Source organism: Labrus mixtus, chromosome 10 (genome assembly GCF_963584025.1).
Source record: "Labrus mixtus chromosome 10, fLabMix1.1, whole genome shotgun sequence".
Lineage (NCBI taxonomy): Eukaryota > Metazoa > Chordata > Actinopteri > Labriformes > Labridae > Labrus > Labrus mixtus.
In genome coordinates, this window is record NC_083621.1 from 19,639,862 (window position 1) to 19,657,504 (window position 17,643).

The 17,643-nt window shown below is 40.9% G+C and overlaps 1 protein-coding gene across 3 annotated transcripts in view; it reads left to right on the top strand.

Moving 5' to 3' along the window:
• The window catches only part of LOC132982248 (transcription factor COE3-like), a 137,208-nt gene extending 120,846 nt beyond the window's left edge, over window positions 1-16,362 (top strand). For 2 of the 3 annotated variants that reach the window (XM_061048611.1, XM_061048610.1), the window contains exons 12-16: window positions 1,796-1,861; window positions 3,025-3,199; window positions 7,893-8,072; window positions 12,047-12,133; window positions 12,647-16,362. In XM_061048611.1, coding sequence (XP_060904594.1) covers window positions 1,796-1,861; window positions 3,025-3,199; window positions 7,893-8,072; window positions 12,047-12,133; window positions 12,647-12,678 — 540 coding nt within the window. In that variant the 3' untranslated portion in view covers window positions 12,679-16,362. The remainder of the gene's footprint in view (window positions 1-1,795; window positions 1,862-3,024; window positions 3,200-7,892; window positions 8,073-12,046; window positions 12,134-12,646) is intronic. The other variant, XM_061048612.1, reaches the window with a different exon arrangement.
• Window positions 16,363-17,643: the final 1,281 nt, after the last annotated feature.

A 17,643-nucleotide genomic window follows, 5' to 3' on the forward strand; every position in this document is an offset into this window, starting at 1 on the left:
TCTCTCTCCTCTCTCTCTCTCTGTCTCTCTCTCTCCTTCTCTCTCTGTCTCTCTCTCTGTCTCTCTCTCTCTCTCTCTCTCTCTCTCTCTCTCTCTCTCTCTCTGTGAGTGTCTCTCGCCTGTCCACTGTGCTGTAATACCTCAGGGAGCTCCAGCAGAGGCCTCCACCTTCCCACTGCTGCTCCTCGGGGACTCACACCTCCTCCCCCCTCCTCCCTCTCTCAGTCAGCTGATCCTCCTCAGATTTCTGTGTGTTTACACCTGAGGCTGAGCTGTGAAAAAACACACCTTCATTCACACTCCTGGGAGTGTGTTTACTTTCTATTTTCCTCTTTCTTTCTTTAGACACATCTCCTTTGTCACTTTCTTTCATTTCCTTTTCCTTCACTTTCTGCCTTTCCTTTCTTTTCTTTTCTTTTCCTTTTACGTTTTCTTATTTACCTTTCCTTTTTATTGCTTTATTTCGTTCCTCTCAATTTCTTTCTATTGTTACACAATCATTCTTTCCTGGCTTTCTTTCTTTTTTCTTTTTTTTGCATTTTTATTTGCATTTTCCCTCCTGCTTCCTTCCTTCCTTCCTCCCTCCCTTTCTTCCTTCCTTCTTTGTCTTTAAGGCTTTTCTTTACTTTCCTTTCTTCGTCCTTTTATTCCTTCTTTTGTTTGTTTGATTCCTTCCTGTTTGCCCCTCTTCCTCTATATTTCATTTTTTTTCCTTTTCTTGCCGGATGTCCTGACATCATGTTTCGCTTCTTCCCTTTTCGATCTACATTTAATTTCCCCCTCCTTTACCTCCCTTTCCTTTACCCTTGCTCCTTTTTTATTTGCTCTTTTCTGCTTTGTCTGTCTTTGTTTGAATTCCTTTCTTCCTTCCTTCCTTCCTTCCTTCCTTCCTTCCTCCCTCCCTCTTCTAGGTTTACTTCTTGCTCTCCTTGAATCTTTTATTTCAGTTCCCGTTTTTTCTTTCCTCATTTTTCCTTCCTTTGCTCTTCCTCTTATTCTTCTTTTCCTTTTTAAAAACATATTCCTTCTCTTTTTCCTTCTTCTCCTCCTTCTTATGTGTGTGTGTGTGTGTTTTCTCTATTTATCAGTCCTGTTATTGTTATTAACAGCCATCACCGTGGTGACCTGCTGAGCTGCAGACACTCAGATTGGACGCTTCCTCTCCTGTGGGCTGATGGGAAAACAGCCCTAGGGCGAGAGAAAGAGAGAGAGTGTGTGTGCGTGTGTGTGCCTGCATGTTGTGTGTGTGTGGTCCCGGTGTTAATGGCTTCCCACTGACTCGTCCTCTCTCTTTCTCCCCTCCGGCTACAAACATTCATCCCTCCGTCTCTCTCCATCAGCGGCCATTTTGGATCTAAAAGATCGTTTAATGTCAACTTTGAGCTCTGACTGATCACTAGCTTTAGACAGTCTTTCCACTGCTGTGATTGGCTGGTTACTGTTTTTTTTGGGGGGGTGCTCTGATTGGCTGCTCCTCCTCTGTGCAGGTGTAACAGGTTGATCTGTTACCTGTCCTGTTCTGCTTCTGGAGGAAAAGATCAAATATAAGTTGAAAAAATGAGCTGATAAGTTATTCTGTTGTCATTAGAAGGGATTTTTATTCCAGTTTATTAAGTATACTTTAAGCTGCTTAAATGAGAATATTTGCAGTTTAAATGGGTGAATTGAGTCTAAATAAGCTTTAAACACTGAATATAACGCAAACAGAAACACATCAGAATATCAAAAAGTTTTTTTTAAGCAGATTTTTCTACATTAATAATGAATTCTCTCTCTGTATCTTTCTGTGTCTCAGGAGGTTCTGTTGAAGCGAGCAGCCGACCTGGTTGAAGCTCTCTACGGGATGCCACACAACAACCAGGTGAGTCTGCAGCTTCACTCTGACCTTTGACCTCCTCTGTAATAACACTTAAAGTTACCACAACATGGTATGTTCACTGACTTATAATACACACAGGAAAAAACATCTATATTCACTCTATTTAGTGACCTGTAGCACAGTTCTGTGGTTGAGATGACGTTTATTATTTCACAACTTGAGCTTTAAGCTGTCACGTTTAAATAAGAGACAAGGTTTTAGTTTTTTAAATGTGACAAGTTCAGACTCTTTGAACATCTCTTAAAAGGATAAACAATTTGAAGGAAGGCTTTAAAGTAGTTTTAATAAATGACGTCAGAGTTCTCAGAACATTATTTGTCCTTAATCACAAATATAACTCTCAAGGTGTTTTAAGAATCCAAACCCATGTAAACATACTGTAGTTTATTTAACATAAAATTATTATATCTGGATATATAGTACTTAGTTTACCAGAGGGATATAAATCAATCTAATTAATTCTTACATAAATTATACCTATAATAAACTTTATTTACTAAGCACTCTCTAGAATGAAAGAAACAAAGTGCTTCACTATACAGTTATTTACAGTGCACGTGTGTGTGTGTGTGTGTGTGTATGACCTAATGTATTTATAACCTAGTGTAAAATACAAATGCTCAATATTTGAGTGTAAAGACCCAAATAAGCATAAAATGAACATTGAACTAAATAAAGAAAACCCATACAAAATAACAATAGTTTTAAAAAAACAATTAAAAAAACATTGATTTGAAACAAGGAACAGTAAAATAAAAAACAGTATATAACTCAGATTAATCTGCAACATTAATAATAATAACAACAATAACACAGTAATAAACTTAACTCTAATTTACACATTTCTAAACGCAGGATATAAAGTGCTACACCATCAAGACAAAAACAGCTTGGATGCATACAAAATTTTAAGTAAAACACGTCATAGTAAATCTGAATCACAAATACAAACAGGAGCAGTTTTACTCTTCAGTCATTCATTATATAACAACAGCAGCACATATAGACTCAGACTTTCAGAGGTCAAAGGTGAGTCTGGTTTACAGAATATCTGCAACAAACCCAGATTCAAAAACAAAAACTGTCAAACAGCATCTCTCCTAATGACCATCCTTCTCTCTTCTCCCGTCTCCTCCGGTCTGCAGGAGATCATCCTGAAGCGGGCAGCCGACCTCACCGAGGCGCTCTACAGCGTCCCTCGCAGCCACAACCAGCTGCCCTCTCTCACCGGCTCAGCCGCTCACTCGGGGATGATGGGAGTGAACTCGTTTAGCAGTCAGCTCGCCGTCAACATCTCTGAGGCCTCGCAGGCCGACCAGGGTGAGGGCCCACTTTACCTACAATCCTCTGGGGCTGGAAGGGGTTCACAGAGGTCCAGTGTAGTCCAGTTGAATTTGAGTAGACTGCTTGAGTTTTAAAGGCCTCAGTAGGCCGGTTGAGTTCATTAGAGTTCACTAGATGTCTTTGTAGTCCATTACAGTCCAGTAGAGTCCAGTTTACCTGCCTCAGAACTACATACATCTATAGAATCCACTACACCTCCGATCTGCTCAGGCCTCACAGATATCAAATATTTTATAATCCGATCTCCTGTTGTGTGTTGGTCGGGGGGGAAACCCTGAGGACAGCCGATCACGCACTCTGTGGATTGTCACATGAATGAAACGATAGAAACTCAAGAAGCAAGCTGACTGACGTGCGTTGAACTGAATTGTAGTCCAGTAGGGTTCAGTAAAGTTCAGTTGAGCAGATTGCATTGACTCTAACAGGTCTCAGTCCGTGCAGCAGTCAAGTGTTGATCAGTGTTTCAAACTGCTGTCTTCATCTCAGAGGAGCAGAAACACAACAACCAACCTGTCTGTGCAGTTTGAAAAGTGTCGACGTCAGCTTCTCAAAATTAAAGATGTTTGTCATACAGAACACACACACACACACACACACACACACACACACACACACACACACACACACACACACACACACACACACACACACTCACTTGTTTTCTTACAACAGCAGTATTGTTTCCTGCAGGATGATTGTTTCATCTCCCTGACTCTTCATTTCTCTCTCTTCTTTCTTCTTTGTTTGCATGTCGTTTGTTGCTCTGTCTCCGATGACTCTCAGCTTTTCTTTCTTTCGTTACAACATTCCTCTGTGATAAGAATCCTTCTCAAAAACATAATTATCCACCCAAATCTCTCATTTTGTTTCTCTTTCTTGCACAAGTCCTTACTTTGTTCTGACATGATATCTCCAGCTGAGGGTAATTTCATGATCTGAAGATGCTTGTTGGATGAATGGACTTCTTGATCTTTTACTGACTGTCAGTATAAAGCTTTACATTCTTGCATTTCTTCAGTCAATCTGTAGTTCTTATCAAGCTGACAGGAGGAGATAGTGATTTTTCTTAAGCAGTGAAAGAATCAATAACATCCACAGGTAAATAAATGCACACATACACATATTTAATGTGGTATTTGTTTTTCAGAGCTTAAACTAACATCTTAAAAACAATCTACATAATAGGTCAGGCACAAAAACATCACAGCAACATACAGGAAAACTGACAACCACAAAAAAATTTTTTTGAATAGATATAAAGTTATAAGGGATGTAAACGTAAAACATGCAACGAGAAAAATACAAGAACCAGAGACGACATATTTGTGAACTGGTCATTTTTGAAGAGCTGTATTTCAGAATAATTAAAAAAGTAAATGTTTTTGTTCTATATTTTTAAGAGGAAAAGAGTAACACACTGAGTTAAAATGTGTTTGAGTTGAACATGGAGGGAATAACCATCAGGCTCCGTGTTTTCTCTCAGAGGTATTTTCTGTTTCAGTCTGTGACGCTTAGGAAAACGTGCAGCGCTCGCGAACACGCGTCGACAGGAAGCAGAAAGAGCTGCTTTTTCTCCCCGGACACCCCTCAACTCCCCCCTCCTTCCCCCTTCCCCCCCCTCCTCCACTAAACCACGGTCTGCTTTTCCCATCGGCCCAGCGGCGAACACCTTTCAGGAATCTATGAGGTCATGGGAAACGAGTCGCTGAAAATTCATAACTCGGTAGTTTATGTGCGCAGAGCTCTCCCGGTCGGAAACATTACACCGAGGATGTGACCGCCAGGCCTCCCCGCCGCCGTGTAGTATGAAGCGGCTCTTTGTGCCCCTCGCAATTACCCGCCGTGATTAAAACATTAATAAAAACAGCGGCTCCCGAGCCCAGGCCTTATCAGCCGGACGAGGAGAGTAATTTACGGCGCTAATTCAGAGCAGCTCATCCTGCTCAGTGTCACATCGTCTCCTGAAGGTTTCTCTGCTCTTTCTTTCTCTGGAGTTTGTCTCTGAGTGTCTGTGACAGCTGCAGGTGGAGGTGGAGGAGACACAGAGAGAGAGAGAGAGAGAGTTTACAGGCCTTCAAGACGAGTATGACAACCTCCAAAACCAAATATGAGACTCCAAATACATCAGCAAACAGATGTGGTTGCTGCTGTCGCCTCAAAATTGATGCAGTTAAACAATAAATAACCAAAAAATCTGAGTTCTTTAAAGAGAAATCAGCTGTTACATTACTCTCTAAAAACACACCAGAATATACATTGATAAAAACAGGGATTTGACGTCACAGAACACAGGAGCTGCTGGTCTACAGCTGCCTCTTCTGGCCAGTTTGTTTGTGTTACTTTGTTGTTCTGGTGTTCTGGATTATTTCACATCAAACACATTTTAAACAGTGGTAGACCAGCAACCCTTGACTCTGTCTGGTTAAAACGTTGAGTGAAATGAACGTTTACATACATTTGTTTGACATTTGCTCCAATGGATTATTTTGTAGCCTTTACAGCCTGATCCACTGCTGCAGGCTGAACAGATATACTGCAGCAAAAGTCAAACGTTGTACCTTGAAATATGTACAACAAAGGCCCAGGTTTTGAAAAAAAACAACACAAAAAAGCGGCTGAGTTGAAAATACATCCCAGAAAACTGGCCAATACTTCGAGAATGAATCAATTGGAAAGTTTTTAAAAAATGACATGAACACAAAATGTGACATTCTCACATTTCAGCTGCAAACAGATTCCAAACATACAAACCAGTTTGACCATCAGAGGGACAAACGCACTGATGTCATGCAGCGTTTGGCCACATTTTATCCTCAAAAACATCAATTATACTGTAGAGGACGCCTACGACATGGACGTCACCGAAAAGAAAAAAATAATTGGTCACTTTTCTTTGATGTGTAACTAGTTGAGCTTGTAATTATGGCCTTCAATGAGGACACAAATCATCATTTAAGTCAAGTTTGTTTTATTTTTAAAGCCCCAAAATCATGTTAGGCACAAAATCAACTACAAGGTTTCTGTGATCCTTTAATTACGATCAGGAAAAACATCACCCAGGCTTTAAAAACACACTTTTTTCTAGTTAGAGTGGTTTATGGTTGTCCTGTGGAAGTAGAGATTTGGTTTAGGAAGTGAATACAGCGTCCAAAATGAGTGATCTAAATTTGAGATAGAAGTTTGGGATCATCATAAAAGCACAAGTCTTATTTTTCTGCAGGTTTTCGTTCTGGTTCAGCAGCTTTGGTGTTCGTTTTGGACCGTGATGTGTTCAGGTCCTGCAGTAAAGTCCAGTATTAGGAACCAGCTTGTGGTTCTGACACTTTGCAGTTTAAACACTGCTGATCCACCTGCAGGGATCGTTCACAGTGTGACGTTTACTCAGTGAAATAAACTGTCAGTCATCGTGTTAATCAGCAGCTCAAACTACAGCTGAACTCCGAGCCACACATGTTTCAGTTTGAGTCTCTGTGAGGTCGAAGGATGTGATCTGCATCCGATCTGCTTCCCACGCCGCTGAGGACGCACACACACACACACACACACACACACACACACACACACACACACCAAAACAAACACGCAGAACACAGCAAGCGTTTGTGAAACATTTTATTTTTTATTATTGAAGAACAATGGTGACATTTAGCTGTTTTCTGTGACGTGCTGCAGCTCCGCCGCTCCCTGCTCTCTCTCTCCTCCACATGTGTTTCCCATCGCCTCCTCCCCTCCTCCCGCTCCTCGCCTCCTCCCCGGGCAGCGCTCCATCACACGCTCCTGCTGGGAATTGCGTTGGCCCGAACCAGGAAGTGGGGGAAAGTGGACAAGGGTGGAGGGTTGATGGAGGGAGGAGGTAATGTGCTACTTGGCACACTGTTGACTTACACTGAGCATGCTCAGGCTGAGCTTGGTGGGAACCTTTGGAGCCTCCTGAGGGGGTCAAAGGTCAGGCTGAGCGCTGCAGGGAACATCGGTGTTCAATGCGTCCTCGATGAGGGTCAATCAACATGAGCGGAGGGGAGATAGAGGGGGGGGAGGAGGGGGGTGTTAAGGTAAGAGAGGTGAGAGATGAATGGCAGGACTTCGCCCGAGGGGAGCGGTCTTTAACAGGCGTGATGATGTCATCGCTTAGGTCACAATGAGGCGCAAACCAACACATGCCTGAGCCTATTAGAATCTTTAGAAATTAAAACATGTTTTAGGGGCTGGAGGGGCTCAAATACTCATGGAAATGTTTACACAACTCACCAAAAAGGCTCCACTGGCGGTCCGATTGATCACTTCTGATGCGTTTCAGGTAGTCGGGAAATCTAAACTCTGATTGGCTTTCACAACACAGCGTCAAGCAGATTTGTATCTCAAGTGTAAATATTTGATCCATAATGGATTCTGAGCTGAATTGTATCCAGATATCTTGTTATAGAGATCAGTAAGTCATTGTTAGATTACCGCTGGTTGGATCTGGTTGGTCAATAGAGCGGATAATGCTCCGCCTTGTTTTTCTAGGTCTACATGGCTGTTTCAAACAATCAGAAACTAGAACATTTCACGTGTTGTAAATCCAGACCCCCCTGAGTACAGAGTCTACATTTCCATGTAGAATCTGTAAATAGAGCTGATTAAACAACACGAAGAAGACCTGACCCCTGTCTGTTGTTTCTCCTCACAGGTTACTCCCGTAACTCGAACAGCGTGTCTCCTCGTGGCTACGTGCCGAGCTCCACGCCTCAGCAGTCCAACTACAACACCATCACGTCCACCATGAACGGATACGGAGCCGGGATGACCAACCTGGGCGTCCCCGGGTCCCCCAGCTTCCTCAACGGATCCGCCAACTCGGCTTACGCAAGTGAGTCTTTTTTTTTTTTAAATTGACATTTATTAAAGTGAAACCCATCCATCTGAGGGGCAGCGAGCGAGCAGGAGGGACGAGTCTGACTGACTGAGAGTGAATGAACTTTCTAAGATTTCTGTACATCTTCAAACACAGTGAGATGTTCAGCACCGATTATCAGCTAAGAGCTCAGATCTAAAGTGTGCACAATCCTTCAACACATGTCAACTTCTCTCAGCATTTTTCAAAAGTTTGAATGTTTCATAATGGTTATCATTTGTTTGTGAAGACTTTGAAATAGAAGCAGTCGTGGAAGTTTCTATTAACACGCTGAAAGGGTTTTAAACTCTCTGTTGAAGTGTCAGCATTGAAAGAAATAAAGGTGTTAATTAAAGCAGACGCATTAAAGTGTCAGGGCGTTAGTGATCAGTAGACGGGTCAGAGGAGATCTTTTTCAGTTGTTTGTGTATGTTTGTGTTGAAAGGTCTTGAAGGGTCAGTGAAGATCTGAAAGGGTTTGAGGTGTTGTGACAGATGAAATATGAATGATGCATCTTTTAAAGGTTAATCTGCACATTTAGCAGAAGTTTCAGTTGATGTTTAAGCGCCTAAAGGATTTCAAGTCTAAGTTGAAACAGTGAGATTTGTATTATCAGTTGATTTTTTAAAATATCTTAGTTGAACTTGCAGTAATAAGTCGACGCGTCAATTGAAGGTTAAAATCACATTTAACTCGTACTAATGTATGAACTGAAAGGAGGCGATTGTCATTAAAGGATAGGAAAGATTTGAGATTTTATCAACTGAAGTTTCAGGTGTGGGTTACATTTTCTATACCTTAGTTGAAGTATAAGAGCGTAGGAGGTGTCACATGACGAACAGTGCATTTATAAAACATTGATCAACGTCTTCCCCCCTGAATTAGTTTCAATGTTTAAGAAAAATGTTAAACCTGCTAAAAGCTTTTAAAGCAACACAAACTTTGTTTCAACTAGCTGGTCTTATGCACCGAGAAATGTTGAGCTTATTTTACCCAGATGTGCCTTAAAGGTAGGATGAATTGTTCACTCCAGATGTTTGCAGATGTAAAATCGACGCAGATGAAATGGAATCAGCAGACGTTTTGTTTCTTTTTGTGTCAAATGCTCTGAATGGAATAAAAACTGAATCTTAGAGTACTTAACAATAAAAATATTAATTTGAGATATTGTTTGGGAAAAGGCAATAATCCTAGTGGTCACATCAGTTGCAGATCCTTTAAATGATAAATAGTGTTTCCTCTTAAATCATGATCTTGGTGTTTTATTGTAGATATCTCTATTAAATTGAAGCTCATTTAAAGGACTAGTTGTATTTCTACCAGCAGGTTGTAGGCTCAGGTTGCTGCTCTAAAGCAGGCGGTGAGCGTCTCCGTGTAATGAAAGAGAATAAAGGGAGTCTGGTGCAGGAGGAGGCGAGTCCATGCTTCAGTAGTTTCCGGTCTTTGGTCCTGTTGTTGCTCTGAAACTTTGATTAACTCGCCTCGAGTCGGAGCGGCTGCTCGGAAGGAGCAGGTGTGTTTTTGGAGAACAGTGGAGTCGAAAGTCGCCCGCAGGGAGCGCTCCATTGTTTTGGCTCTTGTTTCAAAGACTCGAGCGAGTCTCAGCGAGACTTGTTTAGGAGGAATCGAGCTCAAACTGCGTCTCCCTGCCAGGTGATGTTGTCGTCCCTGGCGACCAAACAAAAGGTGGGCTCACAACTCGCCTGGCTGAGCTACAGTTTCCTTCCACCGAGGCTACTGCTGTGTGTGTTTGTGTGTGTGTGTGTGTGTGTGTGTGTGTGTGTGTGTGTGTTAGGTACGTGTGTGTGCGGACAGAACACTGCCACGCATTGTTCACCTCCTCCCTCCTCCTCAGACTGTCCCCCTGCCCATCCTCCCCCTCCTCACCCCGCCTCCTCCTCCTCCTCCTCCTCCTGCTGTACTAACTCACTAACATCCTCACTGCATCCTTCACTCATCCATGCTTTGGGCCCGATCCATCGATATCAGCTAGAAAAAGAGAGAAAAACAAACAGGAAGGAGCCAAAAAGCAGCGATCCAGGACAGACGGAGAGATGTTGGCATGAAGCGATAAATCACATTTACATTCCTCCGTTTCATTTTACATCTTCAGCTTCGTCCTTGAATCATTCACAGACTCACCGTGCTCTGTACACACTCTGCTCGTAAAGAGACAGTCCAACATTTTCTGAAACTTTCCTCTCTTTCTCATCCAAACGTTTAGGTGGACGTCAGTCTAATATCTGTGTTTTTAAGAGCAGAGCTGAAACCAGGTTTATTCACTTAGCTTAGCATTAACACTGGAGGCTGGGGGGAATAGCTAGCTCAGCTATTTCTAAAGTACTGTAAAAAAAAAAACAGCCCCCCACTTCTTAAGATCATTGATAACATGTTTGATTTCATGTGTATTAGTGGCACAATGAAAAGAATCTCCTAGAAAAAGAAACAGAGTTTATTCTTATGATAGAGATATTGAAATCATATGACGTGTCAGGAGTTTTGGTTTAAGTGTCTCATATAATTATCTGTTTTCCAAAGTCAGGAAATTGACTCTAAAACTTGAAATTGGTTAGAAGTTCTTCTGGAGGTGATGATCATGTCACACAAACTTCAGTTTAGAGTCTTTTTCAGAGATTAGAGTTTCAATACAAGACAAAATAAAATACAGAAAAAAGGCTAAAAAAAAGTAGAAAAAAAAATTCATTTCACTAACAACTAAGCAAACTCTGGAGGAAAACCTCAAACAAATGCTCCATTGAAACAGCTGCTAAACCGATCCAGAAAATATAATTTAATTGAAAATACTCTACTTAATAAAATACTTTTTTAACCTGCCACATAAATTGATTTAATAATGAGGGTTTCTTCTAATGAACATGCATGGTGTTCTATTATGATCTAAAGCTTTTCATTATAAGGACTTAAGACACTTTCCGATAGTGTTGATTTGAAATTTAAAGAGCCAGGCTAGCTGTTTCCCTCTGCTTTCAGTGTTTATGCTAAGCTAGGCTAACAACACCAAACCTTTCTTCATGTCTGTACCTACTGGGGTTGTCACAATACCAGATGTTTCACTTTTATCCAATTCTAGTAAAAATCAAAAGATTACTCGTTACCTGTTTGATACCACGGGAACCAAAATAGAAGTCCAAGGTATCCAATATTCAGTCACTTTTTATTATTTATATACCAAAATATAGTGGCAACATTTCAAAACAGAAATATTGCCATAACATTTTTGCATTTTAGAGACAGCTCTCTCTCTCTTTTGATTAGGTTTATGACTGAATTTGAGTTTTTTAAAGCTTTAGTCCTGTTGGAAGTCATTTATCATTCAAAATACTGAGATTGTATCATTTTAAAACACGTTGTATTCAAAAGTAATGAACATTTTGATTTCCCTACACACATGCACACACACACACACACACAAACAAGCATTTCTGTAAATGTTGCACTGTTCCTTCAATCAGAAGTTCAGCCTCAGACAACACGTGAGGAGCTCAGGTGATGTGTTTATAGGAGACACCTGTCCTCACACACTTACACACTAACACACACACACACACACACACACACACACAACTGCACAGTGTGCGTGTGGATGAAGCTGCTGCTGCTGCGCTCAGGTCGGATCAGGTTGGTTTATTTCAAAATAAAAGTCCTTCAAGTTATGGATCAACTTTGCCAGGTGTGTGTGTGCTCTGAGCATGAGCTCGGCCTGGTGTGAGGCAGGACCTCCTCCTCCTCCTCCTCCTCTTCATCCTCCTGCATGATCCACCTCATCTCCATCCGATCACTCACCTCCTCTGTCCGTCTGCCTGCTCGCTCCCTCCCCCTGTAGGACTCCCCCTCCTCCTCCTCCTCCTCCTCCTCCTCCTCCTCCTCCCCCTCCTCCTTCCCCTCCTCTGCTCCGTATTCATTCTCTCCTGTCCATATGGTTTCTGCAGTCAAACAGAAGAGCGCCTTCGCCCCCGTCGTGCGGCCACAGACCTCCCCGCCCCCCACCTGCACCACCAATGGCAGCAGCCTCCAGGGTGAGCATCCCACTCCCCCTCCCGCCTGTCAGCACCCCCCGCCCTCTGCTGTCCACCTGTCCACCTGTCCCAACTGGACACGAAGACAGACAGACGTCCAGCTGTAAAGATGATGTTAGAAACATGGAGGAGGACAAAGTTGATCCATAACTTCTGGCACACATTATCAAACACATATTCAGTATTTTAAAGTGTTTGTTTTAAGTCTGAACTGAGAAGATAATCTAATAATTCAACAAGTTTTCAGAACAAATCAAAGTTCAGTCTGTTGGAATATTCCAGTAGTTTATTGTCTCAATTTGGAGAAAAGAAAAATCACCCAAATTGTTGGTAAAATTAACATATTTCATTAAAGAGTCCAAAAAAACAGATACTAAATGAAATTGGTCAAAGCGGACATTCATCAGATTTGATTACTTTGTTGGGTAACGTGGTCGATGTTGTGAGTTTGTGTCAGTCTTCCTCAAACAGCCGAACTGATTGTGTTCGTTTTTGTCTCTGGTGTCTTCACAGCGATGGCCGGTCTCATCGTGCCCCCCATGTGAGGAGGACTCTTTCTGTCAGACCCCTCCACCTTTGATGGCCCCGCCCACTTGAAACGCCACAAACAAACAACAAAAGCAACGAACAATCCTTCCCATCATTCCCAGGGCCCAAACTTACCCAGAATCCCTCTGTGCAGCAGGATAAAACGTCCGTCGTCATCTTTGCGTTCGCTGTGGGACTGAATCTCTGAAAGCTGCCGCAGACGCTCAACAACAAACAGGAAGTGTGTTCTGGGACGTCTGCAGCTGCTCCACGAGGAGGCGATGCTCCATCAGAGGGGGGGGGAGGGGGGGTGGGCGGCGTCTGCAGTAATAATGTGTGAATATGAAACAGTTTGACTTCAGAAGTCTGTGAGACTGAACACGTCTTAGATCAGTTTGAACCACTGTGAGACAGAGAGGAGGCGTGGCCAACGAGAGTTTCTGATCGCTGCAATGACATCACAGAGGAAAGCCAAGATCTCATTGGATTGAAGCCGCCGACAGGTTAGAATTAAAGAGTCTCTTTTTACATTTAGTAAAAAACCACAGATCAGCCAACCAGTAAAGTCTCAATTGACTTGACTTAGTTAACAAGACTCTTCATGTGTTGTGTACTTTGCAGAGCAGACTTTGAATCTGAGTTCTGCATGGGATTAAACCTGAGAACAGGACCTGGACTGTAGTCATGTTTACAGAGCCAACCATCATAAATCAGACTGCTAAAGCCAAATCTTAGACCAGAACCAGAAGAAAAACCTTCACATTTTCTAATATTTTTAATCCAAAGAAACAAAAATGCAATAATCTCTAATGGCTTAACATCTGAAGATAACAGAACATACAGGTGCAGCAACATAACAACCTGAACTCTTCTGAAATCTGGTGCATTTTGGATCTATTGACATCTGAACTGATCCGTGAAACACACAGAAAATAAATTCATGAATTAATACAACTGATCACCAAAGATACAAAAATTCAAAAGTCTCCTTATTGATGTTAATTTCAAACAGAACTTGTAAACCTCTGATAGTTTCTCGCTGGATCAGAAGCTCTCGCTGGTCACTGACCCGAGTGAGTTGGACCGAGTCCTGAAAGGAGGAAAACGAAAAACTCTTTAAACCTTTTTTTCAAATCTGGACGAACCGTCAGACGGTTTCTGGATTTGGTTTTTAATAAGAAATTCCCCTTTTTTCCCCACCCACAAACCCCCAGAGAACCAGACTTCCTGACGAAAACAACGTCTTCTAGCATTTCTTTTCTGTACCATAGCTTTTAACAATGTTTGTGTCTCATATTCTAAAAGGAGGAAAATGAATAATTTTCTAGGAACAAACGACGTGCCCAGGAGAAAAGAACAAATGTTACAGTAACATTTGTCTGAATTAAGTCCAGGCAGCCCAAGGTTTTATTTCTTTTAATTTCTGTTTTCTTTTCAACTCCAGTTCAATAGTTCTGTTTTCAGGTGTGTCGAGTGGTAGATTTTAACCCGAAGAAGCTTGCCGCAGTTTTAATCACATTTAGGTACCGACCTTCTCGTTCTTCTTCTGATTGTGCTTATTTTATATGTATTTATAAAGTATGTTTCGGGGAGTTTCTTTTCGTGATTTAGGCCTGGATGATAGTCTCAAATATATATGTAAACACATTTGATGTCTTAATACCTTTTAGATATTGTAAAAAGAGTGAACAAGTGAGAGGATTAAACCTTTTTGTAAAAACAAAAAAGACGTCACGACATGGTCACCCTGTTTTTGAAAGCAGGACGTAAAAAAACGCTTTCATCACTTTTGTATAAAATGCTTTTTTCCGATACGATATTTAACTTTTTGTAAACAGCATCATTTGTGTTTCCCCTGGTTCTTCTCGTCCTTTGTGTATTATTGTGAAATGTATAATCATGCTTATTTCTTAATGCACTATTTTTTCTGTTGGGGCACTTATTACGAGCAATGCATCTTAGCAGAAAAGACAAAAAAGCTCAAACAAAAAACAAGAAAAAAAAAGAGATGAAAATTAGAACGATATGCACCGATATGTTTTTTTTTTTCTGTCGTTCTGAAACGGCAGAAATCCTTGTCATGTGAATTTTTTTATATTTCAGAAGCTTATAACGTCATAATATTCCTCCACTCTTACTTTTGCACCAATTTTGGTGTTTAAAGACGATATTTTATCCATCTTAATATTAGACGCGATCCGTGTCTTTGTGTTTGTTGGTGAGAATGATTGTGCGATTTTAAAACAGGAAGCAGATTTTTCAAAACCACCCTGAACACCAGTTTTTGGGTCATTGATCTCAAGGAAACTTCCATTAATGTGTTGTTGTTGATGGTGCTGTACCCGCCGTTGCACACAATCTGGATCGTTTACTTATGCAACCGTGTTCCTGCTCTGAAATGCAAGCTCGCCGTCCACGTTGCCGTGGAAACGTTTGGAAAATTAAAGAACAAAAAGTTGCGTTTGATGCCTTATGATCGACCACACTTTATGATTTCTCTTTTATCTGACAAAGTTTAAGTTCTGCAGAAACAACAGTAGATTGTTTGAAGTTTGTTTGAACTATTTGACGAGTTCTTCTCCGGTCAATCTGTGAGAAGTTTTTATGTTTTGCACCAAACTGTTTCCCCTCAGGTTCCCAACAAAAAGCAGAAAGTTTGCATTATTAGCACGGATTTTAAGATGAAGAAGCTCCATTGGGCAGATTTGTTTTTGATCATTGCATAAAATCGTAACTCGTATTTACGAGATAATTATCAAGTCCGATTATTATTTTATTTATGAATGCAACACTTAAGAGAAAATGTAAAAAATCTAACTGTCACAATCACAAAAAATGTCAACAAAATGTAAAAAAAAGTCTTAATTTCTTTCTGTTCTGTATCATTTAAAAACAGGTTTTAAAATCACAAACACGTTTAGTTATTGTGATAATTATGAAAAAAAACTACTTTTTGTTTAATGAGTACAAAGAGTAGAACCAGCTTTTTACAAACTGTAAAGTTTGTTCTGAAAGATACCAAAACAATCCAACATCCTGTCACTCCTGAAAGGAAAAAAATCCTCCAAATCTCTTAATTTGATATGAAATAAAAACCAGAAGCGTGGGCAGGAACCTGAAGTTTAAACGGATTAAACACTTTATGCAAATCGAGCAGCACTGACAGAAACCTGCGGTCACTGCTCAGCTTCACGCGGACGCCGTCATGTCGGCGTGAGCGTCTGTCCAGTGTCGGCAGGACAAGCCATTCATTCATCGACAACAATGAAACGCAGCCTGCAGAGCGATCAGCCACACAACATCATCTGTGTTCCGTCTCTTCTAACAGCTCGCTAACATTTTTATTTTTTTTCGGTCACAGTTGTAGAAAGTTTGCTTCTCACCGTCCTGATTTTCAGCCGAGGTTTTAAAAACTGCAAAGTATACTTTCTTCGATGTTTTACTTCAATGTGAAAGAGGGCAGAGGTACTGCATCTTTGTGAAATATGAAATATATCATCAAAGTATATCAAAGCACAATGTTTAATTAATGTCTTTAGAATACAACCCGGGGGAGGAAACAACCCCCGGCTTTTCTTTCTCTGTCTCTGGCCATGCTGTAAATAGATGCATGTTTTTTGTTTATTTTTGTTCCGTTTTTTCCTGTGATCCAGTGCTTTTTGTACAGAAACAGTCTAATAAAGATTACATTTGGCTTGAAATCTGAGATGTCTTTTGTCTAGTGGCATAAAGTTTAAAGTTAAAATTCAAGGAAATTGAATTGTTTGCATGTCTTTTTAGGGGGATAATTAGCACTAAAAAGATACTTGTCTTGTGAAGAAAGTAGTTTCAAGTATTATGAAAGTTTAATTTAAACTTTAATTTAATTTAAGATCCATAGGAAGTTACAGTTTAAAAGTCAGCACTAAAAGCAGTTGTAGGCCTACTGTCAGTATCATAAACAAGTGACAGAACACCTGACTAAAATGGTTCACCAACTTCTCATTGGCTAGAACTCTAATTGTTTGTGTCATAATGAAGCTAAAAGTGCAAAGTAAGATTGCACAAGTAAGCAGCATGAATCAAATCAGTGTCGTAAACAGGCAAGCTAGATAATCAACATATCAACTCAGATAGTGTTTTGCTAGTGATAATGTTAGCAGCTAACATCACTAGCAAACTGATATTATGATTAAAAATTAGCCAGACATGTACAGTAGTCTGAATAATAGTGAACAAAGCCTGAGTGATGTCACCCATCTGTTACTGCAGGAGGCCCGATGATGGCGGTGCGAAATTCTGTCTCAAGCTAACTTTCAGTCAACCTAACGACAGCCAATGAGTTGGAGCTGAAGCAGGTCTTAAGCCTCCTGACAAACAACTGCACCATGCATACCCTTCAGTCAGGTCGGCTTGGCTGGAAATGAAGCTTAGAAAGCTAGCTAGTTCCAACTTCGCTACACATCATTCATCTGATGTTGTGATATTAGTTAAAAGAGTATGTTAAAGAATAACTGGCCAAATAACAGGCCAGTAAGACTTGACATGCTTTGCATTGGACTGTATAGTGGTGGATGAATTCTGGCAGTTTACTAACACGCAGATGCCAACACTATGTTTAAGCTAATGTTAGCACTGTTAGCATGGATAGGGAGCGCACATAAACATCAAATCACTGGAACAAGATGGACTCCAGGAGATTTTAGATAATTTACATGACATGTTTTAATGTTTCATTCGGGTAATATCTTTAAGGAAATTATCTGATTTCTTGAGAGTTCAAGATCAATAACTGGTGGTTTGACGTTATCACTTGTTTTTATTCCAGAGCCTTCAATAAAGAGCGGCTCTGAGAAGTAAAACCAACTGGTTGTTCAGCAGACTCCTCAGTGCAGATCATGTTTTTGTCTGAGAGATGAAGAAGAAACTTTCCTTCATGGCGAGATAAGAGCTTTGAAGGTCTGGAGGTCGGCGGTGGTCTTTATCAGACCTGCAGTCCTGAA